This window comes from Strix uralensis, chromosome 2, assembly GCF_047716275.1.
Source record: "Strix uralensis isolate ZFMK-TIS-50842 chromosome 2, bStrUra1, whole genome shotgun sequence".
Taxonomy (NCBI): Eukaryota; Metazoa; Chordata; class Aves; order Strigiformes; family Strigidae; genus Strix; species Strix uralensis.
The window spans coordinates 109,115,343-109,140,996 of NC_133973.1; the positions used below are offsets into that span (position 1 = coordinate 109,115,343).

General features: G+C 46.0%; 1 protein-coding gene and 1 long non-coding RNA gene across 2 annotated transcripts in view; one reads left to right on the forward strand and one right to left on the reverse strand.

Moving 5' to 3' along the window:
• Positions 1-2,585: 2,585 nt before the first annotated feature.
• On the reverse strand, positions 2,586-6,336 carry LOC141939647 (uncharacterized). Its single transcript, XR_012627677.1, has 2 exons — positions 5,204-6,336; positions 2,586-3,397 (listed from the first exon to the last, which is right to left on the reverse strand). It is a non-coding gene; the product is annotated as an uncharacterized LOC141939647 (long non-coding RNA).
• Positions 6,337-6,845: 509 nt separating this feature from the next.
• Positions 6,846-25,654, forward strand: part of LHFPL6 (LHFPL tetraspan subfamily member 6) — a 148,296-nt gene continuing 129,487 nt past the window's right edge. The window contains exons 1-2 of the mRNA XM_074859777.1: positions 6,846-7,048; positions 9,541-10,100. Of these exons, the coding sequence (XP_074715878.1) occupies positions 9,716-10,100 (385 nt within the window). The 5' untranslated portion in view covers positions 6,846-7,048; positions 9,541-9,715. The remainder of the gene's footprint in view (positions 7,049-9,540; positions 10,101-25,654) is intronic.

Sequence of the window (25,654 nt, forward strand, 5' to 3'; positions counted from 1 at the left end):
TCGGCTGAAGAAACAAGATGGTTGTGAAGAAAGAGGGAAGACAATTCTCACTGCATCAGAGAGGAAGGATGCATTGGCTTCCTGAATTTGGAGGAAGAGAATAAGAAATATCCTCATCACCGCCTCAGCCCCGTTCTGCCTCATTTTCCTCCAGGTGGTTAAAGCTCCAAGTGATGGGCAGTTCTTTAATACAGAGAACTACCACAGAGTCTTCTTTTCTCAAATGTGAAAGTGGCTTAGCAAATATCTAGCATCTCTAAGGCAGCTGATAGTGTATATTTGAGTGAAGGATTTTTTTTTTAAAAAAAGAAGAGTCCTCTGTTTAATGGGTAATTTCCCTTGAAAATGGTAAACTGCAAATGAAATGGCAAAAAGCAATTAATTATTGAAATGATAATATCCTTGTAAAGGTTAAGAGGTAATATAAATGAAGTTCCTGTGAGCATATTAATGGAATTACTATCTTCCCCCTTATAAGTGGCAACTGTAATGACCTTGCTAATTAGCTTTTTCATCAGGAAAAGGAATATTGAAATATGTAGTTATATTGGAGAAGCAAAATCTATGACTATCTTATTTTTCTATGACATAATACAGAGAGAACCCTTTTACATGCATTTAAGAGCTCTTCCCAGAGCATGCAGTTTTTGGTGGAAACGGGAAACGATGCATTTGAATTACATAGAAAGAACAACTTGTAATTTGGAAGGATAACACGGGCCAAAGCAAAAGATTAATGCAGGCACCGAGACCAAGATACACCTCTCAACAGCTTGCTGCAGCTTCCCTGGGAGCACAAGGCATGACCAGAACATGATTCAACCCACTGTGGCTGAAGAGGTGACTATCCCTCCCCACACAGTGCAGGGTAGGTAGCCTGGGCTCTACAGTCCAGTCTGGGTTTCAGGTACTCCCTATGCAGTATTTTTAATATGTGGAACTATAGGTATATACGTGTAATACATAAATGCATACCATGTAGGCATATGAATGATATATACGTGACAAGCCTTTTAGAGAGCTTTAAAAAATGAGCTTGGTTCTTCCCCCACTGAGAACATGTTTCGGACATGGATACACTGGGAAGTGGGTACCGTTTGGGTTTCAGCTGACAACAGTTGGCATTACAATTTTTCCGTGAATGAATCCATGCAAGATTTCAGAGGTTTCAGCTTCACGGAGTGCCTGAGATCTGTATGAACCTCAGGGTATGATGGGGAGGAAATGAGCTTCCACTTGTAAAATGAATTGGCCTTTGTCCTCAAGAAGAGGATTTTCAGCTTTCCTTTTTAAAAACCCCAGAAGTCATTAGCCTCATTCTTGGGAATGTGATCAAATATGGTGACCTAGATGCAAATGACTGCTGGAGCTCAGGGGGAGAGGCAGCTCAGCTCCAGTTCTGCGGCAAAAGCCTTGTGGGGAGGAACGATACGGTGCCTTGCACCGCGTTCACAGACACACACCGCTTATGCAAACTGTGCTGCCAAAGTCACCGCTGCATGTTCTGCAAATGCATCTCATGAACCTCAAGATCGTGGCACAGGGTGGTTACGAATCACACACATTTTGTGGAGAACAGAAACAAGCTCTCCTCCCTGCCCCCGCTTTTCACGCACACGCCCTGCCCCATCTTGCAGCCCGCATCGCACGCAGCGGGCAGGGGGGGCAAGGGCTGAACCCGTGCCACTTCCCCACGGCCCCGGTAGGTGCGAAGCCCCCCCTGCGCTGCCAGGCCGGCCTCTCCGCCCTTCCCGCGCTCCCTGTCCCGGCCGCCCAGCGAGTGTCACTGTCGAGCAGCGCAGAGCTCGGCTCCCGCCTCCGCCGAGCCCAGCCGAGCCGAGCCCAGCCGAGCCGAGCCCAGCCGAGCTCGCTGGGGACTAGCACGCTCCTGGCCCTGCTTTGAAAATGTGACTCGCAACTGAAAGCCGATTCCTAACTGAGGCTTTAAATGGAACAGAAAAATCTTCTTAACTGTTGCATGCGCCATTAAACAATCTCATTTTGCCGAACGTGCACGCCACAAAGTGCAAAAGAGCGCAGTGGCAAGACCTGCTCTTTGTATATTCCCCGCATTCTTTAACAGCGTCTAGGGAAGATAGGCAGGTGTTCCCTGGTAAATGAGATGCCACGATTAAATTATTTGTATTGGGTCTATATGCACAGAAAACAAGCTGCTAGTAGATGAGCATTTCTTCTTGGGAAATCGCTCATTTGTTATCCAGACATTCCTTATTTTTCCAAGTCCACTTGGGAACAGTGGAAATTTAGGATTGAAATCATCCACATGTTTTTCCTGAGTTTGTGCAGGACTAAACCAATTCCCTGTCGAAGGAGGATGGGTCTGGGACCTGTCATCCCAGAGCTCGGTCACCTTGGCAGTGCTTGCGAGGGTTGAACTGGAATTCCTTCCCCCAGCTGCGGGGCTGGTGCAGACTAAACCTCTCCGGCCTCTCCCACAGCCACCAGGCTTGTCAGCAACAGAACACAAAAGGAGTAATCAGTAGCTTGATTTGCTGTAGCTACTATTTTAGAGCCTTGAAAAATGCAGACCACCTGGTGGCTTTTATATAATAGATGATAAGTAATAACTTTATAAAGATGAAACAACATAAGGAGGCTTTATCGGAAATAATAAAGAATGCTTCCCTTTTTTGTTATACATTGACGTGTTATTTGTATGTGCATCCAGAGATTAAAAGACTGGTATTAGCAACAACAGCATTATATATCCAGTAAGACAACTGTCCTTCAGAAATGTGTTAAGTTCTGTTCATGAACTGTCAGTAATAGGATTCATAAAATTTACCACCATGGGAACCTCTAAAAAAAGTACCAATCATAATATAATATTGGAATGGAAGTGGAGAGAGGATCTTTTGTTTAGAGCTAAGTTTTTAGGCCAGGATTCAAGTTTAGGTGTGACAGCCCAAAATCTTGGGAGTCTAGTTCCACCCACAGTAGAAAACACGCAATGTGTCTGACTTGAAAGAGACACCATATGCATACATTAGGATCTAGTGACCTGATTATTTTTTTTTTTTACCTTATTCTGAGAAATTTACTGGTGTTAGACTTGGGGTTCTCTTTTTCTGCCTGTTTAGTTGATGGCTTTTTTCCAGATGCTGCAGATTGGACATAATTTCAGGCAAATATATTATCAGATGATTTCCCTAACAGTACTTGTCTGTTTGGTTTTCAGTGACTGTATTTGAATAATTGGGTTGACTTTCTGTTGCTCCCAGTACATAGCCTCAGTCTATTGTTGTGCCTACACCTTTCTTTTTCACTTAAAATCGAGTACAGACATGACCTGAAGATCCAGTTTTGTAAGATGCTCGGAACCATGTCGGCGTGATCACTCTCCTGTGGACCACACAAGAGAAAACCAGATGGTGGCCTGCAAAATAAAAATGTCTTGTTTCTTTTTCTTGTCAAAGACTGAAGAATGAGATGGAGCTTCACTAGCTGCTTCATTTTCCTCGGGGTTCGGGAACATATGTACTCCCCTATGGCATTTTAGATAACAATGGATTGTCTTACAGGATATGCTGTAATGAAGGAGTCTGTGGCCAAGCCTGTGATGTGTATATTAGCTGGGATTGATTTAGGTACAGTGACAGGATTTTCCCTCTTTTATTCTGCTGCACTGATTAGCTCCATCGAGTCTGTAGGGCCCCAGCTGTAACAGCAGCTTAGTCAATGGATCGGGGAGAAAAGAAATGGTAAAATCTATAAGCATATTTTCCCGTCTCCCTGCTAGAGTAGTTTTCTGACAGCGTATTCATGGGTGTTTGATCCATCTGACTTCCAATGATTCCAGCAGTGGCTCAGGTTCCCTCGACCAACTCTGAAGCTTTCTCAAAAGCGAATTCTCTTAAATTTCAAAACACCAGAACCAATTTTAAAATCAGATGCTATTTCAGTATAGACAAGACCCTGGGGACTAGGACTTTTGTTATCGCTCTGCTCTGAGGAGGTCTCTCTGCTTTTGTGGTTACAAGAGAGATTGTGGATCCTGAAGCACCATGTAGTACAGACAGGTTAGATATGGATTGAAATATTTCAGCTAAGTTTCCCAATAAAAATACTTCTAAGCACAATGTTCCCTGAAAGGGGCAGCAAATGTTGATACAGCTGAAGCATGTTGAGCTGTAAACATTAGGAAGAAAATGGAGTAAGAATTTGGATGTTAACTTATACACACAATGTGTTTAATTTGTTTCTAATCAAAACAAAACTCCTTCTCTGACAGAAAAGGGATTGTGAAATAAATTTTATTTCTCTACAAGTGACTAAGTCATGCAGCCAGCTTGTGGGGGCATTCAGAGACAGTTGGCAAGATAAGATGCTTCAGGAGAGGTGCAGAATTCAGCGTACAGTTTCCATGAGGGAATGCAGAATGGCAGCAGCTCAGGGAGTGAATGTAAAGGCCATATAAGGGAAGTAAATGAACTGCTGTAGAGATGCCATTAGCAAAGTAAACACTGACTTGGGGACCTTGGCATATACCATAGAAGAGATAAATTGCATGAATAAATGCATACTTGTTTGCTTCTCCCCAGGTTTACAAAGCCAGTTTTAACTGAGAAACCATTTACATGTGTGAAACAGAAGTTTTTCCACAGTCACTTTAATGCCAAGCAATTTCTACCCCTGTCTAATCCCAATGCGTGCCTAATTTAGACACATTTATCACAGTTTCATTATAACTGAGGCCCTTTGCTAAGGAAAGAATGTCAGACCGGGTCTTTAAACAATTGCAGATTTAACAACAGTACTCAATTCTTCTCTTTCTTTACCCCAAGAGCATAGTTCAAATGTCACAATGTTAACTTAGTATTCCTGTCATTTCAGGTGTTGGTAAAATGAATAGCAGGAGGCAAAACATGGCTGAGCCAAGTGAAGTCATGAGAACGATAAATGAGGAGTGTCTACACTCATCAAGAAGTGCACAGCCCCTTGCAGAAGTGGAGACCTGAAAACTGGGGCACTCTCAGGCATGGAGGCTTGGCACCAGACAGAAATCTGATTTGAGGAGAGGGTGCTAGAATGGTATGCTGGGGAGCACGCTCCAGCTCTCAGCCTTGGGAAAGTCACACCATCTCCCTTTCTGTCAGCCACCCTGTGGGCACATCCACATTCATGTTTTGGTGTGGATCAAGGGCATGTTTTTGGAGTGTATCTCCGGATCATCCTCACTTACCTCGTTTTGGTTTACCCAGCAGTGGTGAGTACACAAGTGGACACAGCCAGCACTAAAGCAGAAGACAGATGACAGGAGTGCATCTGATGCATTCTGAGTACTCACAGGGCCCTCGGTCCATAGACCCAGGCTGGAGTGAATCTGAAGAAAAATCTGTGGAAAAGCATGAACATCATTCAGGTCCTCAGCACCAACTGATCGGATCAGATTGACCCACATTACTTGCTAATATAGATGTGTACTAGGTGGATAGTACACTAGAGGTAGTCAGGGGGTGATGGACTGTTTTGGGGGTATGCCTTGTCTTCCTTGTGAAGGACATTATTCCATACATTCTAGCACTCAGCCTATATTTAACCTACTTCTTTGATTTGCAGCCCTTTTCCTTGAAGAATACACTTGAAATGTTAGGATGGAAAACTCGATCTTGCTAGATACTTTCCAATCCATTTTTTATCCCTTGAGAAAATATGCATTTTCAGTAGTGTTCTGATTTTAAGACTTTGCATTATGGGGAAAAAATGGAAAGTCTTATTTTAAAAATCCAATAAAGTGGCTTTGTAATTTAAAACTGAACACGACTGTTGTTACTATTAAATGGTGTAAACACAGACTGAGTGCAATAAACCTCACTTCCATTTAGCATTAATAATATTAATGATCAGTACTTAAATCACATGTCATGTTCCAGGACTGTAAAAGAAACATTACCAAAGAGACTTTGCCTGTCTGGTGCTGACATAATTTAAACCTGGCATAAAATGGTCTTCTGTCTGAAGGAATTTATTCAAGCTGCAGGGCGGAGAGGAAAAAGCAGAATAGGAAATCTCTTTCTCCCAGGGACTCTGTGCACACCATCCCTCCTCGCCCCCAGAAGGCAACCCCTCCCCAAAACTTTCCCACTTAAGACGCTCTGGGAAAGGACTGGAGCTCCTGTCTCTCCGCTTGACCTAGCCCGGCCGGGATGAGCTGCTTGGTACTCCGGTCACATTTACTCTCGCTGTAGACCAGCTCCCGAACTGTTGCGACCAAACTGCTGGATCAGCAGCTCGCACGCAGACACAGACACACACAGACACACACACGCCTTATCACACGCACACCATCAGGAGATTAGCCCATATTTCCCATGTAAGGCTGCAGCCTTCCCCCCTTCCTTCTAACACTCCTTCCCACGGCTTTTTCCTCCTCTCCTCTCCTCTCCTGCCCCTTCCTCCCTTCCGTCCCCGGCTCTGCCGCCCCACGCACCCCGCAGGCAGCCGCGGAGCCCAGCGGCGCCGCAGCGCTCCCCGCCGCCACCGGACCCACCTCGGGGAGCCCGCACCCCCCCTCTCCGGCCCCCGCGAACCGACACCCAGCGCCCCAGCGCCGGGCGGGCTCGGGGAGCCGGGACCCCACCGCCCCCGCGCCGACCCCTCAGAGCCGGCACCCGCTCCCCGGGAGGGCTCGGGAAGGCCCCCCCCCCCCCCCCCCCCCTTTCCCCCCGCCGCCGCCCGGCCCCTCGCCCCGGCCCCGCAACTGCGCCGTCCGCGGCGGGTCCCGCCCGGGGAGGCGGCGGCCGGGAAAGGGGGAGGAGAGGCGGCGGAGTGCATTGCCTCCCGAGGAATCAAACGGGAAGGGGGGGGGGGGGGAGAGGAACGTGCGGAGGAAGGGAGGGGAGGACGGGCCGGGCTGGGGAGGGTCCCGGTCCCGGTCCCGCCCGCCTCGGAGCGCCCGCATCGCCTCCGCGCCGGGACCGCGGGGAGAGTCGCTTGGGGCGGCCGCCACTCGCCGGCCCCGCGCCCCGGCTCCGCGCCCATGTGCTCCCGGCAGCCGCGGCGAGCAGCCCCCGCGCCCGGCGTGTCAGTAAGTAGCCCTTCTCCCCCCCGGCCCCGTGCCCGGCCCCATCCCGGCACCCCCGGACCCCTCGCCCCTCCTGCTCCTCCCAGACCCCGGCCCTCCCGCACTCCCTGCGCGGCTGCATCCCCAGCCCCTCCCGGACCCCCTGTACCCTCTTCCCCTCCCGGACCCGTGCCCTCCCGCACTCCCTGTAACGCTGTAGCCGCTGCACGACTCCGGATCCCCGAGCTCTCGGAACCTCCTTCCCCTCTCCGACCCCTCCCTGCCCTGCACGGCCACCTCCTCTGCACCCCCGGACCCTCTTCCCCTCCCGGATCCCTTTTCCCGCTCCGACACCCTTCCCGGCCGCATCCCTTGCCAGTTCCACCGGACCCTCCAGACTCCCTTCCCCTCCCGATTCCCCAGCCTTCCCATCCCCTTGCCTTCCCGCATCCTACCCCTCCCGGGCCCCCGTCCTTCCCGGATCTCCTTGCCACCCCGGACTGCTCTCCCTTCCCGGCCCCCCTGTCTTCCCGGTTCTCCGTCCTCCTGTCCCCCCCGCCCCCCCCCCGATCCCCTGCCCTCCCGACACCGCTCCTTTTCCAGCCCTTCCCCGCCCGCATCCCCCTTTCTCTCCCGGACCCCCTTCTCCTCCCAGACCCCCTGCCCCTCCCAGCCTGCCCCTGCCGCAGCCCCTGCCCCTCCCGGGGCCCCCTGCCCCTCCCGCAGCCCCTGCCCCCCGGCCGGCACCTCCCCGGTCCCCCTCGCACCCCTCCGGCTCCGCGGGCGCGGCGCCCTCTGGCCCCGCAGCCCTTCCCCGCTCATCACCCCGGCGAGTTTTGGTTCCCGGACGCCGCCTTCCCTCGGGGGGTGCCGGATCTCTCCGCCGCCCCCTCCTACCCCCGAAGGGGGGGAGCGGAGTTTCGGGGCCCGAGGGGCGAGTCCGCCTCCCCGGAGAGCTCCCCGGCTGTGAGCCTTCGGGGAGGCGAAGCTGCTGCCCCGCCGGAGCCGGCGGGTTTGCAGGGTCCTACCCCTGGAAGCCCCCATGTTGTCCCCTATTTCCAGCCGTACCTCCTCCCCCGATTCAGGGAATGATGATCCCCAAGTGCCGTGGCCCACTTTGCCTTAGACGTTTGGTGCCACGCCAAGACACAGGCAGATTCTTCTCCAGAAGATGCCTCTGGAGGGATGGAAACACCCTATGCCCCTCTCCCAAGTTTTTATCCTCAGGGGTTTGGTGTCTTGCAGGTTGAAAGGCATTTCTGCGTATAGGCTACGAGTAGATAGGTGTACACTTCTCGAGTAGCAGCATAGGCTTTTTTTTAACATTGGAGAAGAGACTTCTTAGTGTTTTAAAAGTAAACAAAACTTTTGTGTGGTGCACATGCTTAGTTTCACTTACAGACTCTTTCTATACCTTCCCTCCTTGTGCTGAAGTAGTATTAATTTTATTGCCTGTACATGAATTGTATTCACTGATTGGTGTCCAATCATGCTTAGAAAAAAAAGCCCTGTAAATAGCTATCAGAATTAATTTGGCAGCAACTCTGAGAAATGATCCATAAATTTACAAATGCAGTTGGAGTAATGATCCAGCATGGATTTAACAAGAAACACACCCCCAACCTCTGGGAAGCAGCGTGTAGGTTTCTATGACAGTCAGACACACTTGGTCACGCTGGCACTGAGCTTAGAGGCTGCGAGCTGTCCGAGAAGGATGCAGAGGGGATAAGGCTCCTGGGTTTGAGCTGGGAAGAGGCAAAGAAGAGAAGGAGCTAGGCTGAGTGCAAGCACAAATGTTAAGAGAGACCTGTGTGTTTTAATCATGTGCTGCCTGAGGTGGCGTGGGGGTGAATCCAAAAGATGTGGCAATGTCTTCACTTGCTGGGAGCCCATCTGGAGTTGGGGTTCCTGACACTTCTGGACATCAAGTGATAAAAGGCTCCTTTTGTACAGGGATGCCAATAACTTAAGGCACTGCTGGAAAAAATGTCACCTCGTAACACTTCTCTCTGGGGGTGTGTTAATGAGGTTTACCTCTGCCACAAGGGTCTGATCTTGGAAAGCCTTAGGCACTGCAAGTGGCTTTGTGCTGAAGCTGCGGGGCCATGTGTAACATGAAGTACATTCCCCAGGCGCCGCAGGAGGAAGGCCCGACTAACTCAGGATAAACAAGACCTCGTGTTTTTTCTCAATTGGTATGGGAAAGATCAAGACATACAGTGGAGAAAAGTGAGTAGGCAAGCACAAGGGGAGCCCCTGAAGGTGGCTGCAGAGTGTCCCTGGATGAGCACAGCAGCCTGTGCCGGCTGGGCTGCCTCCCGCCACTGTCCCCGGCAGCCGGTATCGCTGACGGCGATTCTAGCGGCTGCTTGCAAAGATGGGACAGAAAAGTGAGATATCTTAATCAGAAGTCCTGTAGGAAGGAAAAACACTCTGGCAGATAAACATTTTTTTCTGACATCAGTATTACTGAACTTGTATTTTTCTCCTTTTTTTGTGTGTTGTTATTTGATTAGGGACCTTTGACTTCATGATGGGAGGAAACATCCCATCGGCTGTTAGGATCCGAGCTTCTCCCAGCGTGAGGATTTGTCAAGGCTGAGAGACTCCAGATTATTCATAAACCTCTTCTAAAATACACAGCTGCTTTTCTGTCTCCCCATCACGAGGGGTCTTGGAGCAGAGACAAAGATGGCCTCCAGCCTTACCTGTGCCGGCGTTGTCTGGGCCTTCCTCTCCTTCCTCTGTGCCGCTGCCTCTTGTGTGGGCTTCTTCATGCCCTACTGGCTCTTGGGGTCTCAGCTGGAGAAGTCGGTTTCCTTTGGCACTTTCCGGCGGTGTTCCTACCCAGTGCGGGATGAAAGTCGCCAGACGACCGTGATGGTGGAGCAGTGTGGCCGCTATGCCTCCTTCCAGGCCATCCCGAGCGCTGAGTGGAGGATCTGCACCGTGGTGACGGGCCTGGGCTGTGGGCTGCTCCTCTTGGTGGCCCTGACGGCGCTCATGGGCTGCTGTGTGTCCGAGCTCATCTCCAGGACCGTAGGCAGGGTGGCAGGAGGCATCCAGTTCCTGGGGGGTAAGTGCTTGTGCGGGGAGGGGATGGGGACTATTGGTTTACACATGTCGAGACTCTCCTGGTGCTTTGGGATGAGGAGTTAAACTTTCTGCTAACAGGGGACACCACTTGGCTCCCTCAGTGGTTGAGCTGGTTGTCTGAATGCCTCAGTGGCCCAAAGATGTAGCCGCCTGTGCTCACTCTCTTGTGCTTAAGTCCTTGCTTGGTCATTGTCCAACCTTTGAGAGTTGCATCACAAGTCGATTTCTGTGGTCCAGCATCTTTGCAGTGGTTTGGTGAGCTGTAGTTTCCAGCAGAGCTCAGCTGGGGTGGAGGTACCTGGAGAAGCGTGGAGGCTGCAGAGCCCTATGGAGCATCACAGTTTTGCAGAAGAGAGACTGTGTTATGTGGGAACAATCTCTCTTCTTTCTCCTTCCTACCCCCATCACTGGCACAGCTCTCTCCACCTCTGCTCCCTGCAGCTGCGTGAATCTGGCAACAAGTCTGCGGTCCAGGTTTGAAGTAGGGATTGTTTATCCCTGGTGGAGGTGGCCCACCATCTTGCAGGAGGAGCCCCGCCAGGCTGTCTGACCCATGCTGCTTGCTGATGGTGCCGCTGGTTTGTTGAGTCCATGGGCTAGACAGCGTGTGGGAGAATTGCCTCCCCTCCTTTTTTTAGCTTGTAATTGTATGGAGTATTTGTAACTGTGGAGTATTTGAAGGGTATGAGATAATAAACAGGAACCTTAAGTGTGTTTTTATAGGGCAGTTTTCCCAGTAAATCATAACTCTCTTGTCATCACTGACATATGGCTCAGTGGCACTCACTTTTGCTTGGTGCAAGTGCTCCACCCCATAAGGGGATGTTTTCCACAAGCTTTCGGTGCTGGGGCAGCGCAGGTACCAGTGTTTTGGGTGCCCTGCAGCGTTCGGTCCCAGCCAGGCACCCCGCTCGTGCCTGGAGCAGCAGGCTGCAGTGGGACCCCCACCTCATTCCGCTCCAAACAGAAATTTGCCCTGCAAGGGCAGTCCGAATACATCCCAAGTCTGCAGCCCTAAGGAAGCACAAGACAAAAACTCTGCTCCTGTCCAACTTGGGGCAGACAGCCAAGGCAAGGAAAGGGCCCTGTGCCAAGCCTCCAGCCAGGCAATGCCAGTGTAGCTCCCTCTTGGCCACAGGGAGCCCTGCCTCCAAATTTTTGAGTAGTTTCTGGACTTTAGAGCAAGCCAACCCCGTCACTTTGCCCTTCTCTCAGCTTTGCGACTCACAGGCATTCCTGTGTTTAATCTGGCTGACAATTTGAAAGTGCAGCAGCTGCTGGAGAGTTAACTCTGCTGGGAGCTGTGGCTTCTTGAAGCCTGCTCCATCATACAATTCCAGCTGGGCAGCCAGGGGGTGGAGAGGATTTTTGTTTCGGTGATATTCTGCAAGCTCGCTTGGTCTGGATATTTTCACTTAGAGCCATCACAGGTTCATGCTTTAACCACCCCCCTCCTCCCAACTGCTGGCTCGGCTCGTCTGGTTTTGATTTGTGTTTGGCCCCTTTCTCACGGCTGTGCTCCCCCGCCTGCCCATGGAGCGGGGCTGGCCGTGCCTGTGTCTGCTTACAGCCACCCCAGCGACCACGGCATCTCCAGCGGTGGGTGGCCAGCTGGAGGACGCGGGAGGAACCCCGCTCCCCCATGGCACTTATGTGGGCTGAAGGTGTGCACCCTTCTCCGAGGCGGGATGGTGGCTCCTGTGCAAGGAGGTGAGAGGTCCCTTTAGACCACACCACAGCCACTCCTGGAACTTGTCCCAGCTGACCAGGCAAGCGTCCCATCCCGCCTGGAAGGGTGTGCGCAGGTAGGACTTGTCCTCGGTAGATGACAATTCGAAGAAATAAATGTGGACTTGTGATATGAAACAAAAATTGCCAACAACTTCGCTTACAGTTCAGAAATTAGTTACACAGCATGTCTAATTTTCCCCTCTACTGGCTTTTATGGTTGTCTCTCATTTCACTCAGCACTGCTGGAAGTGTGTTAAGAAATGAACAAAGTGAGAACCTGTCATTTCTTAACCTGCTTAAAACCCAGCTGTGGGGACAGGAGGGAGAGCCAGGTGGTGAAAGCCGACAATTTGCATGAACTGAAGGGACATATTAGGGTAAAGATCAGATCTTTACATCCTTAATCAGATCCTTAGCTGCTATAAATCAGTATAGCTTCATTGTTTAAATGACATGACTACATTTATTCAGATGTCTAACTTAGGCACTATAATTATTAGGTTGTTTTATGTCAAGATAGCCACGAGCTGTTCACTTTATTTAATAACTGGGAATGCCAGCTCTTTGTTCCCTCTACTGCAGTTGAAGGTTTAGTTATATATCACAATGTGTGCTTTGAATATGGCTCAGTGGCAGTACAGTGATTGCCATTTTAATTGGCCTCCGCTTGGAGATCTAACCAAATAAAACTCTCAGAAATATTTTGTTTTTGATTGGGGAAAAGAACCCCCTCCTATCTTTATATGAAGAAAGAGCCTGGGGAAATAAGCAGTCCACTGAGTGATGTTATTAATTCATCCTCTGTGTTAGGGCAAGGAGATGGCTAGGCGGTTTCACTTTCTGTTTCTTTTTGTCTGAGTCACCTGCTCCAACATCCTGCTGTGGCTCCTGCTCCAGTGGTGGAGGATGAGTATTGGAATAAACTGTGTTTCTGTTGAAGTGTAGATAGTTTATGGCTTTAGTGGTGTTCCATTAGTCTAGGATCCAAGTAATTTTCTCAGCATTATTTAAATGGATTTAAATGGATTCGATGAGGAAGTAAGCCAATTAACATTGGAGTATTATGGGAGGCCCAGGAGTGGGTGAGATGTACAAGCCCCTGAAGCTGTGGTGAGCCAAAGCACAAAGGTTGCTAAAACTAACTTAGTGCAACACTGGATGCATTTTTACTTCTGTGAAGAGGTGGCAGAGTGGTTTGCTTACCAGAGGTGGCAAGCAAACAGCCTGGTCCTCTTCTTCTAGCTGTGCGAAGGAGGAGTAACTCCAAGTAGGTCAGTGGAATAACACCTGTATAAAAGTAGTGCAGCTTGCACTAGCTAAACGGTGCCAAGGTTTTACAGCTGGGATTTCCCCAAGTTGTATGTGGCAACTCATGGGAGTGAATTATTCATGAGTGCTTATACCTTAAATCTACTCTTCTCATAAAAATTGCATGGCAGAACCTACAAGAAATTGCAGATCCACATAGAGTCAGAAGGGGTCTTTAGATATTGGTTGATGTTACGTTCTTAGTCTATATTTGCTATTTCAGATGGTCCTGGCTGCAGAGCATATGTATATTTTAAGATGACTCTGGGATGATACATGCTGAGTTTCTGTTCCTAGTAGGAAGACTGCATCATAGACTTTTCCTCCCATGTGCAATTATGGGAACCTCTTCCTTTCCCATGCATGATCACGTGGCAGGTCTGTAGCCATTACAGCAATTGCTTATGTGAAAAACAATGCTATTTTTAGCTTTTTCTAAGGCAATTTGGTGGTGGGCGACAAGAAGTAGCCAACACCCCAAGGCCAGCCATTTCTGCAGTGGCTCTCAGTGGTCTGCAGTTCATGGTGGGCAAACTGCCGCTGCAGTGTCTCAGAATATGCTTCATGGACATTTCTGTTGGATTGCTTCAAAGAACTGACAACTGAGGTGAAAGTTACACTGTGTGTAACCTCTTGAGGGCACAGTTATGTAGACGGATACAGTCTTCACTGATAACGGTAAGTGCAGTGTTTCCAGCTGGTTTCCTTTGAATGTTGAAAGACTGAGACATATATAATGTAGCTAGAACAGATTGCAAGGATGTATCTTTGACCATAACTATAGAGAGCATGACAGCAGGAAGTGAAGTTTAACAAATCTATGGCAAATTGGAGTCTGTAATTATTGATCTTCTTTTCATTGTGCTGTCGCAAGTCAATTCCACTTAAATGGGGAGACTAGAAATTTGCACGTAGGTAGCTGAGATATGAAATACTAATTTGGTGAATAGTTTCACTCTCTGAATGCAGAGCAATGATTTTAAGAACATAGCAATAATTTTAAGAACATAATGAACTTAAAGGTTAGCCAGTTTTATGAGAGGCAGTGGATCAAAAGACACAAGTATTGCAAGGATGGTCAATTTAAAGAGCGTTATGCTGGCAAGGTGAAGCTTTTCATTAAAGTGGTCAGCGCACAGGAATTATAGATGAAATGTGCACTAGCTCACAACTCCCTTTGGCTGTGTAGGACAGCTAAGCCAAGCTCAAAGGGGTATGAATCCAAGAGAACAGAGCATGTCCTGCTGACAGACATCTCTCCGAACCTCACACTTTGGCCCTGATTCTGAGTGGCATGTGAGAAGTGAGCCCTCTCCATGATTACAGGGTGGCCATGTGGTTTGTACTGTCATCTTTAGTACCGACCACTCATTGATTGTACTCAAGTAAAGCACAAGTGTTGCTACTCCCTTCAGTAAATGAGCAAAGTTTTAAGCAGCACCTTCTCTTCCTCTCCTAATTTCTCTATCTTCTTTCCTTTGTGTCTCATGGGAGTGCTGGAACTCCTGAAACTATGGTCCTTGAATTGCTGGTTAGAAAATTTGGAGAGCTCTTCAAGTATGGGGTGATGAAAGGAGCATTTGGCTATTTGACAAAAAGGGAACACAGATCTTAACAGCTTCTGATTTAATCTCAGAAAAAAAATATGGCCTTCTGGAAAGCTCTCAGCACCACATGAAATCACTGCAGAATCCTTCTCCAAGTGTCCTATGCCAATAGTGGCCATAATAGTTTCCACCACCCATAGAGTGCTCAGAACAAGTGTTTGCTGGGTGCAGACGGCAGGAGTGCTCCATCAAGATGAGGAGAACCTTGAGTGTGGGGTGATGGCTCTGTGTTGTCTGTGGTGAATCTTAGAGAAAGCCTTTGAGATTTTGGGCTGGCGATTTTAAAGAGACAGATGCAAAGGTGATCCGCAAGTTGTTAGCATATTAATGCTAATTTGCGGGTGAGACGAATGAGGTCTAAAATGTAGGGGACAGAGAAAGGAAGAGCACGAGATAATAGCACTATGGGACCATGTAAAGAAGCTCTCCCTTGAAGGCAATGCTTGGGGAAACAGTTAAAGAAGTAAGAGTAGGCTCTTGGGAGAGATGGAGCCACTGAACCTAAGTCATGTTTCAAGAAATGTGGTGGGCAGTCAATGACAACCTGTGGGTCAATGAGAATGAAGGCAGTCTTGGTTCTGAGACTGGCTAAGAAAAAGTAATTAGGGGCTTTGGTGAGAGTAATTCCAGTTGACTACAGGAACTAGAAACTCCTGGGAACGATTTGTGTGGAGCTGGAGGAAAAGAACTGCAGGCAGTGACCAGTAACCATTATTTTGTCTGACAGATGAAGTGAGAGTCTTTACTTTGTGCCTGAAAGACTAAGGTCAGGATCATTTTCTGCCTGTAGGGAGAAAATGTAACTGAGAAGAGCCTTGCTGGGGACAGGGGAGATCTGAGATGGTCAAGAGACTTCCAGGAATGAAACAGTTACCCCAGACTCTTTTGCAGTGCTCCCAAGCCTATCTCATCCATTTCCCCCATTTACACGTATTCTTCCCAAGTCCTCCTGAAATTTTACCTGAAAAAAACCCAGGTATAAAACCATGGAAAAATGGCCTTTTAGTTCTTTCATCCTCTTCAACCTAAAATTATTTTTCAAAAGGATAACTTTTGGGGAGAGGCTGGGGAGGGGCATCTGCTTCCGTCCAACACCAAGCACTCTTCTTCACCTGCAAGTTAGCTACTCAGGGCTGTTTTGCCACATCTTCCTCTCTCTTTTCTCTTGTCATATGCAAAGCTTCAGTGACTTTGCTATGCTCACATAGACATGTGACAGGACAATCCTCATCCTAGACAAAGACAAGCTGCAGGCTAGGTAGTAATCCAGTGTATACATGCACATATAAAGATGCAGCAAGAGGGGCATATGAAAGGAACAGATGCTTCACGAGGACGTAACAGAAGAAGAGCAAACACAGCACTCTTAAATGTTGCTAGTGAGTGGTTGCATGTCATGTCATAGGTTCATAGATTCAGCAATAATAAGGTCAGGAGGGAACACTGTGACTATTTAGTCTGAGGTCCGCTGTAACTCAGGTCATAGGACAGCCTTTATATAATTTTGGTTTGAACAAGAGTATATCTCTGAGAAAAAAACCTTCTAGTCTGAATTTAATTAACTTTGAGAAAAGCAGGATCTTTGTAAGTTGTTCCCGTGGTGAATTACCCTGACTGCTTTCCTTCCAGATCATTAATGCAAATATTAAAAACGTAGCACCAAGAATGTTGCAAAAACATTGCAAAAACATTGCAAAATTACATTCTCTTGAGGATCATTATATTTATTATTTTTTTTAAGATTCAGTGGTTAGGTTGCTTTTAATCCATTTAAGCTGTGCTGTGTTGTGGCTTCTTTACCATCTATGTTGTGGTTTCTTTACCAGAACAACCTGTATAGAAGCTGCTTCATAGCTGCTATGTTTCACACCAGTTATCTCTCCAGTTTTCTATAGGCATCCACCAAAGACTAAGTGCAGTGTATCGTTTTGCAGCTTCATCCCTTTTCATCTTGACTTTGACTTGCTCAACTGCATCCTGTGACTGCTAGTGCCTGTGTTCAGTATCTGCTTCCCAGCACTACAAGGCACCTTCACATACTGCAGTACAGTACAGAGTCAGATTCTTGGATTTAGGTTTGGAGTCCAGATGAGCAAGGCAGGGAAGTATTATTGTTTGGGAAGATGTTCAGAACAAGAGAATTTCGACAGTGATGTTATTTTAACAGATTTTGTAGCATGTTTTATTAAGATTAGGTAGCTCTCTCTCTGCTGTATTCAGACAGGAGTTAAATATAAGACAAATTCAGGACCAAAGCCAAGCCAATACAATATATGTCCTTTGTTGCTCTCAGTTTATAAATGACATCATTACTTACATTCCTACTCTCTTAATCAGATGTAACCCGTATTGCTTGAATCTTTCCTCTATGCATGGGCCACCAAATCTGACTGGAGTGGAATTAAAGTTAGCAGGTACTGCTCTGAAATAGGTAAAGGTGCAGACTTAGATTCTGTATATTCTTAAGAGAGGATCCTGTTTCCCATGGTTGCCTTCACCTTGCTCACAGAAGTTCCCACCGCAGGCTTGCTGAAGGCTGCTGCCCCGACAGATCTAACAGCACAGCTTTTTTTGTGATTGTTCCCTAAGGAGTCCTGCTGAAGGAAACCTGAGTTAGCAAAGAATTGCTATTTAAGCTATCACCAACCATTTTAACGAAGCGGGTTAGCAAGGAAGAATCAGTAAGAAACATTACTGGTCATAAAGTGCAGAATCAGTAGCTCTGAGGAGACCATCCCTGCCAGCAAGGTTACAAGCAGCACAGACCAAGCAGGGAGTTGTACTGCTGTTGGAAAAGTGGAGATGCAGCTTGAAGAAGTCAAATGATGTGGAGAGTAGCCTTCATACTTAGCTGTCTTTATTTTTTAATTTCTGTCCCCAACCACTTCAGGTATCTTACTTCAAAATCTTACTAAAAAAGCAGAAGGGCCCTTACAGGCTGTGAGGTTTTGTGTGTCCTTTGAAGTCAGTGACATGTAGTACAAATGACATCAGTATTTCTATCTTAGCGATTATTTGATTGTGACATTAGCCATAAGTGGGTGTGGTTCCAATGCCGAGTTTCTTCTTGAAGAGCTACCCCAGTGAATTAGCTTGTCTATACTGAATTGTGCTTTGAAATGCACACTCATTTTTGGTTTGGTGGTTTTTTGTTTGTTTAGGTTTTTTTTCAATTGTATTTACTCCAAATATAAATTTTGGCTAAATACAGGGGGAAAAAAAACATGCAGAGTTTCAGCCTGGTGCAAATTCTGCAAGTTACATTTTAGGTGCTTTGGAAGCACATGTAAAATGGAAGTGCTGATGTATTAGAAAAAATAAAAGATGCTGCTAAAATATTGGGAAGAATCTCTTTACTTCTCTTTGTTTTCCTACTGATGTTGAATATAAAAGTGATGTTTTGAATATTGCTGCAGCTGTGTTGGGTTTAAGCAGAATTTTGCATTAAGCACAGAATTTTTGATCTAAAGAAGTCCTGGAGTGCTGTTTTATTTATCTGTAGAATGAAGTTCAGACTTCTTGCTCCCCCCCCCCTCTTTTATTAGAAAGGAACAATGATGCTCAGCACTTCTGTGATGCTTTTCATTTCAAAAGGCTTTGCTTGCATAACCTAATGAAACTTCAGAAAACATGAGGCAGGGGAGCAAATAATAATTTATTTTGCTGCTGTAGAAAAGTAAATTCAGAGTTACTTCAGATCCTCTGCATTTGTGTTGATGAGTGCAGAATCTGGGTTGGAGTTAGCAATTTTGTTTGTGCATTGAAAGATCTGTCTTTGTTTTGCTTCCTGAGCTCCATGAGATACTTGAATATCGCTGGGAACTTCATTTAGGCATCAAAATGTTTCAATATTTTCCAGTGTGAATGAGGTCATATGCCCTACAGACAGGAGAGGATTGTTCCCAATGGTGTATTTTCCAGGATTTTGTCCAGTCTGGTGTTAAATGTCTATGCAATGTGGGTTTTTTTCTCATTTCTCTCAGGAAACTCAGCTTACTAGGCATTCCACTTGAAATTTTTTCACAGTATTCAACCTGCATTTTCCTTTCCTTTCCTTTCCTTTCCTTTCCTTTCCTTTCCTTTCCTTTCCTTTCCTTTCCTTTCCTTTCCTTTCCTTTCCTTTCCTTTCCTTTCCTTTCCTTTCCTTTCCTTTCCTTTCCTTTCCTTTCCTTTCCTTTCCTTTCCTTTCCTTTCCTTTCCTTTCCTTTCCTTTCCTTTCCTTTCCTTTCCTTTCCTTTCCTTTCCTTTCCTTTCCTTTCCTTTCCTTTCCTTTCCTTTCCTTTCCTTTCCTTTCCTTTCCTTTCCTTTCCTTTCCTTTCCTTTCCTTTCCTTTCCTTTCCTTTCCTTTCCTTTCCTTTCCTTTCCTTTCCTTTCCTTTCCTTTCCTTTCCTTTCCTTTCCTTTCCTTTCCTTTCCTTTCCTTTCCTTTCTCACATCCTTTTACTTCTTCAATACACATTTTTACCTTCTAAGCTCTTTAACTTTGGTTTTATAAAGTACAGTAAGACAGTTTTAAATCTCCTTTATTATTTCAATGAAGTCAGGCATAGTACTTGAGGGCAACCAAGTTCATGCAGTGAGCAGTTAGGAATGAGCATGGTGTAATTAAGAAACACGGGATGTATTGTACAACCAAAGCTCCACCCACAGCTGCATGCCTTGTGGTAGCCATCATGTTAGCTGGCTCCCTGCTCAAGGATTTCCTTTGCCTCTGTGGAATACCTTTGTTGTTAAGTTTTTTATGTTGCCCAAGTGCAAGGTCCTAAGTGGCATTCGGACTGTGTGGAGATGGCCTTAAGTCACAACAGAGGACTAAGAAGGACATCCTCTCCTTCTTCTTATGATGAGTCTGCCACCACAAGACATCACTGGTCAGAGGGGCGATATTGCATTTGACAGATCCCTTCTAGTAGCTGTCCTGTATCTTCTCAGGCATGAAAATTTGGGCATGGTCAATGCACCCTGACAATGCTGGTGATAAGGCTGATTCACGAGGCTTGATTGGATCTCATTTACCTTGTTTGTTCACTGTCAGTCCCCTGATGTCACAGGTACATCTGAGAACAGAGGCAGACTTTTTTTCCCTCCAGCCTGGCTTTTCCTTAGAGCCTGACCTGCTGAAATCAACAGCAATATTCCTCCATGGGACCCAGGGGAGGGCAGGTTCTGGACCTTAGCGCTGTTACTACTCATTGTGGCTGGTGGGATTTGGAGGAGGTTGCTGCTATGTAGCAGTGCAGACCTTCATAGGATGCCAGATCCTACCTAATTCCCCAGGTACAGAATATTAATTGCAGCAGGACTAATGCCTTAGAACAAAACTCTTTCTTGAGAAGGTTGCCGTACCATGTGCTGAGTCCACATTTTCTTGGATAAGTCTGATAAAAAAGTCTTTGATGAGGACTGACCATTTTGAATTGATTTGCAGGTACAATTCTTTATTGAGCTAACAGACTTTTAAGTAAGCTTGGCAGTAGTTTGTAGAAATATAAAGAAAATGTTAATGAAAGAAAGCCTAAACAATTACCTATTAGAAATCATTGTTATTTTTATCTTGTAACATGATCCAAAAGGGTCCAGAGAGAATGAAGCAGAAAATGCAGAGTTCCGATAAACACTGTATCATTTTTGTAGTAATGTAAAGATTTGACCCTTTTCTTTGCAATCTGACAGTTCAGTTGTCTTGCATTGTCTCCCAGTAAAGATGCCTTTGTAATATAAAGTGGTATTGTTGATTTGAGAAGAATGGTTTTCTAATAAATGCGAAAGGATATGGAATTTGTCCCTTGCATTGAGGAGAAGGGATTTGAGATAAAGCCATGAATGATCAATCTGGAATAACAAAAGCTGCTTCTGAAATACAGTGCCCTCTGAAAGGATATGAAACCCGCTAACATAGTGGGGTGTAAGAAATAGCCTTCCGGCTTCTGAGGAGTGCACTGCCTGACTTCTTCACAAGTTCAAGCTTTTGTCTGGGTCTGCAGCTAACCAAAAGCCTATTTATGAATACTTTTTTATATATATATTTTTTAAAATGGGAATGAACTTGATATTCAGAGCATCACAAGCAATTCAGGTTGGGCACAGTACAGCTGAATGCCAGTTACTGGGAAGGGTTACAAGGACATACTAAAAAGTGCTTAGTTTTGTCAATCTATAGAAACTGGGGTAGCATGATTTTGAGGGACCTTTGTGAGTGTATGTGTGAAATGAAATTTCTCTGTACTTCGTTTCAAACTTTGCTCTGACTCAACCCAGGTGCTGCTGCATGACTACTTTAAATGTCTTTTGGAGATTAGTACATCTGCTTGGCAAATTTGTACAAACATCCTCAATTGTACAGTGTTGCTTCTGTTATGGTGGTTGTTGTTCTAATGTAGGAAATTCTAGAATTCCATTGTGCTGGGGGAAGAGACAGAGACAATTGCTGCTCCAAAGAAGTCCTAACTGAAACGAAGTTGGACCGGGAAATTGAGGGTGCTTTGAGTTTACTGAATTTTTAGTATGATAAGAACTGATGCTGACTAATTTCTTGTGCGCTTTGTGGAGGAGTAAGTAAAAGGAGACCTCAAAATGTTGACTTAGTAACAAATGACGAATGCATTACTTTCATGGGTAGAGTTTCCTCTTCAGATAACCTGCATGCCTCTAAAAACTCTTTAACTGCATCCTCAGAAGGGTATGAGCAGAGGTGGGAGCAGTCAGAAGCCAGGGTTAGAACAGGCAAAGCCGGCCGAGGAGAGCAGGGTGCTGCACGGGGAAGGAAGCAGGCAGAGGCAGACAGGAGGGTGCTGTGAGGGGAGAGGAGCTTCACTCCCTTTGTAAAGCTCCATTCGCTGTGCCTGCAGACATATGTATCCTCTGCTACTGCTGACTTGCAGAGGGTCTTTCAGATGTTGTATGGGTTACATGCAGGAAAATACAAAACAAGGCTTCTGTGCTATAGCGAGTTTTAGATTTCAAGTAATTCTGTTAGTTTTCAAGTCCTTTTTCTGTCACAGTAGTAAAAACACAATAAATGGCACTAAATACTGGGACAAGGCTCTTTATAGCCAAGACAACCCCCCAAACCATTACAGGTACATTCTGAAAAATCAAGAGGTCGTTAGACAAGTCAGGACATTTTTACAAGAAGTCCTTTTTCAAGAAACCCAATGGCTAGCTTTGGAGGGCTTTGTTCAGTACTGGAAGTCTCCTCTCTAACTAGAAACTTTCTCTCTGGAAAGTATTCCAGGGTCACTGGTAGACCAGCGAGAGCAAAATCCAGCCGTTCAGGCCAGGCTGCAAGTTCGAGCAGGTTGTGATGATGAGACCCATCAGTGAGGCAAAGGTGCAGACCCCAAGCCTTTCTGTGTGGCCCAGGGCCAAGGCAGATACCGATGTGCCCTTCCCATCTGTCCCCCAAACTACCGATAACTCCCCAGGCCACTGAAACAATGAATGTAGCTGAAGCTATTTCCCGCAAAGATGGGCTGGACAGCTTTTTTGTCCCTTGTCTTCAAAGTCTGAGGGATTACTCCCATAAATGAATGCAATCACAGTTCTGTGTGCCAGATCAGGCTTTTCTTAACACTGTTTCAAAATAATGCTGTTGTAATAATTCAGGAGTAAAATGATTTCTTAACAGGCTACAGTGGAATGATGCTTTGGAAACCGTTCTCCCTGTGAGCACTGAGCTCTCTGTTAAATAGAGTCGTTGCTTCCTTCTTCTCCTACATTAGCGTTATTTTCTATTTCCTATTCTGCTGCACTGACTTCAATTCATTCTGCAGGCTGTGGAAGGGGGTACCATGGATGAAGATAGTTTATGCTGAGCCATCCACAACTGTTTAGCTTGTTCCTCTTTTTGCAATTTGCAATAAAAACTGTGTCAGGAAAGAGCTCGGTGACCTGCGAGGGCTGGGACAAGCCTTACGCTGGAGATGGCAAATTCCATTTCAGGGCACTAAGCCGGAGATCCGGTGCTAAGAACACAGGAAGCTGGGAGGATAAATACTGTAACTTTTCATCTCATGCATAAGAATTGCAGTCTGTTTTGATCTCATGATAGAGAAAAGTCATTCTGCTTATCTCATCTAACATAGTGGCTAGTCTGATTACAAGCTTCCCTGCTTGGCACCTTTTAAAATTCAATTTGGCTGCCTGTGCCCTTGGCACACAGTGGGTTTCATTAAATTTCACAGCAGTTAGTTTTCATTCCCTCTGTGACACCTTTTTATCAACATTTGACTCTAGTGTAATTTCAAGCAATTGTGCTTTTTTTTGCAAAGCACTTGTTCCATAATAATTTGGCAGAGCAGGTGGGGGAAGATGATGCAGACACCGTTGCAAATATGTGTAGAAAACTAATATGTGGGAATCCAGGTCAGCTTGCGAGTGTTTTTCATGTGTGATGATAACAAAAGGGAGCTGCTTTCCTTTTTTCTCTGGTTGTATCATTGAAGACTGTCAAAATTGCAGTTAAAGAGCTTGCTGTAAGAGGCAAATTTTATTTCCTTCAGGCTAATCACAGCTTTATTATAAAAGCAGAGCTAGTGGACTGCTGCTGGATTGACAACCCAAGGTTGTGAGACAAGACTTCTGCAACCCGGGCTGCTTAGCAAGTCTATGTGAGTTTTCTTCTCAAAAACAGATGAGGAAGCTGGTTTGTTAAGAAAGTGTGTGTGTGTGTGTGTGTGTGTGTGTGAGTGCTGGACTGCAGAGAGCAAATGTGGTTGATTTCCTTTAGTACCTGATACTCAGTCCCTGTGAGGTGGGGTGAGGGAACACAAGCACCCCAGCATAGACCTGGCATCTCTTGTTCACATCACTGCTACCTCTCCCCAGGCTGCAGAGCAGCATTTTCTCAAGTCTGTGTCTAAGGCAGATGCTGGGCAGATTTGTGCAAGTATAAGTGGTTTTTCTGTAAGTATAAGTGGTTTTGAGGTGTACTCTAAAAGGCCTTTATTTGCAGAGTGCCAGCCCTCTGAAATGCTGTCCCTTTGTCAGTCTGCCAAACAACATCCAAAAATAATGTGTTATGGTTTCTCAGTAAAATTACCTAATTAAAAATTAATTAAAAGTGAGTCTTAAAAGTTCTTAAAAGTGAGCTCTGCATTCAGAGGTAACTCAGAGACTGACAGACCTGTGCCTCACTGCAAGCCAAGGGCAGCCAAACTTGGGAGACCATAAATCATTTTCAGAATGAGACTTCTGATTGATGAAATTTTTCCTTACGCCTTAGTTCAAGTCCTTTCAGTTTAACTAATGGAGTGTCTTGCTTTCCTCTACCCTAAGGTCTCCATAATCCCTTCGTAGAGAAAATATTTCCAGATGCACACAGTCTTGAGTCTCCTTAAACACCTTAGGTTTTCCTTAAACACCTTAGGAAAGGTCATTGGTTATGGGCAGCTTCCCACCTCCTTTGCATGAGGGACCTTTGTGCACTGTAGCTCTGGGTGGGAGAAGACCCCCTGAGGATTTTCCTCAAGGAGCCCCTCTTCCTTGGAGGTTTCCCATGGGATGGGACTGATCAGCCCTACGCATACACATATCTAACATCTTTTTGGTGGATAGGCTGACTGTAGTTTACATCTCAGGCAGTGCCTTGAGTTTACTGGGAAGGCTTAGTTGTGGCAAGAAAGCAAGGGTGTCTTGCTAGCAGTATCTCCAAACATCCCCCGTGTCTCCAGAGGGCAGTGGCTGCTCTAAGTGCTGTGTGCTCCAGGTGCTTCTGAACAGCGAGCTGGATACGCAGCCAGTGCAAACTGGTATGGTGCTGCTGAAATCAGCCCTGGCTCGGAACTGGCTGGAAAAGGTGGCGTCACCCTTTCTTCTGGGGATGGAAAACATCTTTCCAGAGCACAGTGCATGGACCTCTGGCTACAGACTGAAATCTTGCTTGTTTTTTCCAGGTTGGCTAAGTACATTGGTTTATGGATGAAGGCATAACTAACAATTTCTGTGAGCTTTCTTTTCCTGCTAAGCTGCATGTAAGAATACAGATTATTATTTGTCTTAGTATGAGGGCATGAAGTCCAGGACCTGTACTTGGTGTTTCCAGTACAAAATGCTCCAGTGTAAGTAGCAGACCTAATATAGCAGACTGTTAGCAATCAAATTGCTCTGGGGGAAGCTTCTTCCTCTTTCACATAATTATATGATTAGTTCATATCCTGATGTCTGGAGATTCCTATAAATTTTATACCTAGAGTAATGGTAGAGGTTTAAACCACAAAAATCACATTATGATTATAATATAATTATGCAGATATCCTATACACAGGATTATTTTAGAGATCAATATTTACAGAAATGTTTTACCAATGTAACCAGTGGCAGCTCTGGAAGAGTAAATAATCAAAAGATTATTTGAGAATGCAAGTAAATGTAAACCCTAGAAGAGTTATATCTTCATATTTTATATCTTAGAAGACTTTAGTACAAGACTATGTCCTTTTGTTTCAAGATGATATATTTCATTATCACTGCTGATGAGCACCTGACATGGTGGGCCTTCAGCTAGAAGGAACAAGACTGCTAATGCCATGTGCATCCTGACAGGCATTTCTGAGTATTTACAGGCCTTGATATATATGCAATCTATGGATATTTCAAAACTGATTAACGTTTCTGAACCTGAGTTAAAGTTTATACTTGGCATTTCAATAGTGTCGAGGCAAAATTAGAGCTCAAAAGATATGCAGTCTTACTGACTTGGTAGTGACAGTGAAAATATAAACCACTGAGAAATAGCCTGCTGAAAGACAGAATCTAACCTGGATTTTGGAAGAGGATCTGCAAAATTGTCTTACTGCCACAGACAGACTGAAGTTGTGTGCAGTGGTGTAGCTGGCATTTACTGACTAAGGTACCAGCTTAAATGACTCAGTGCTCTGCTGAGTTGTATG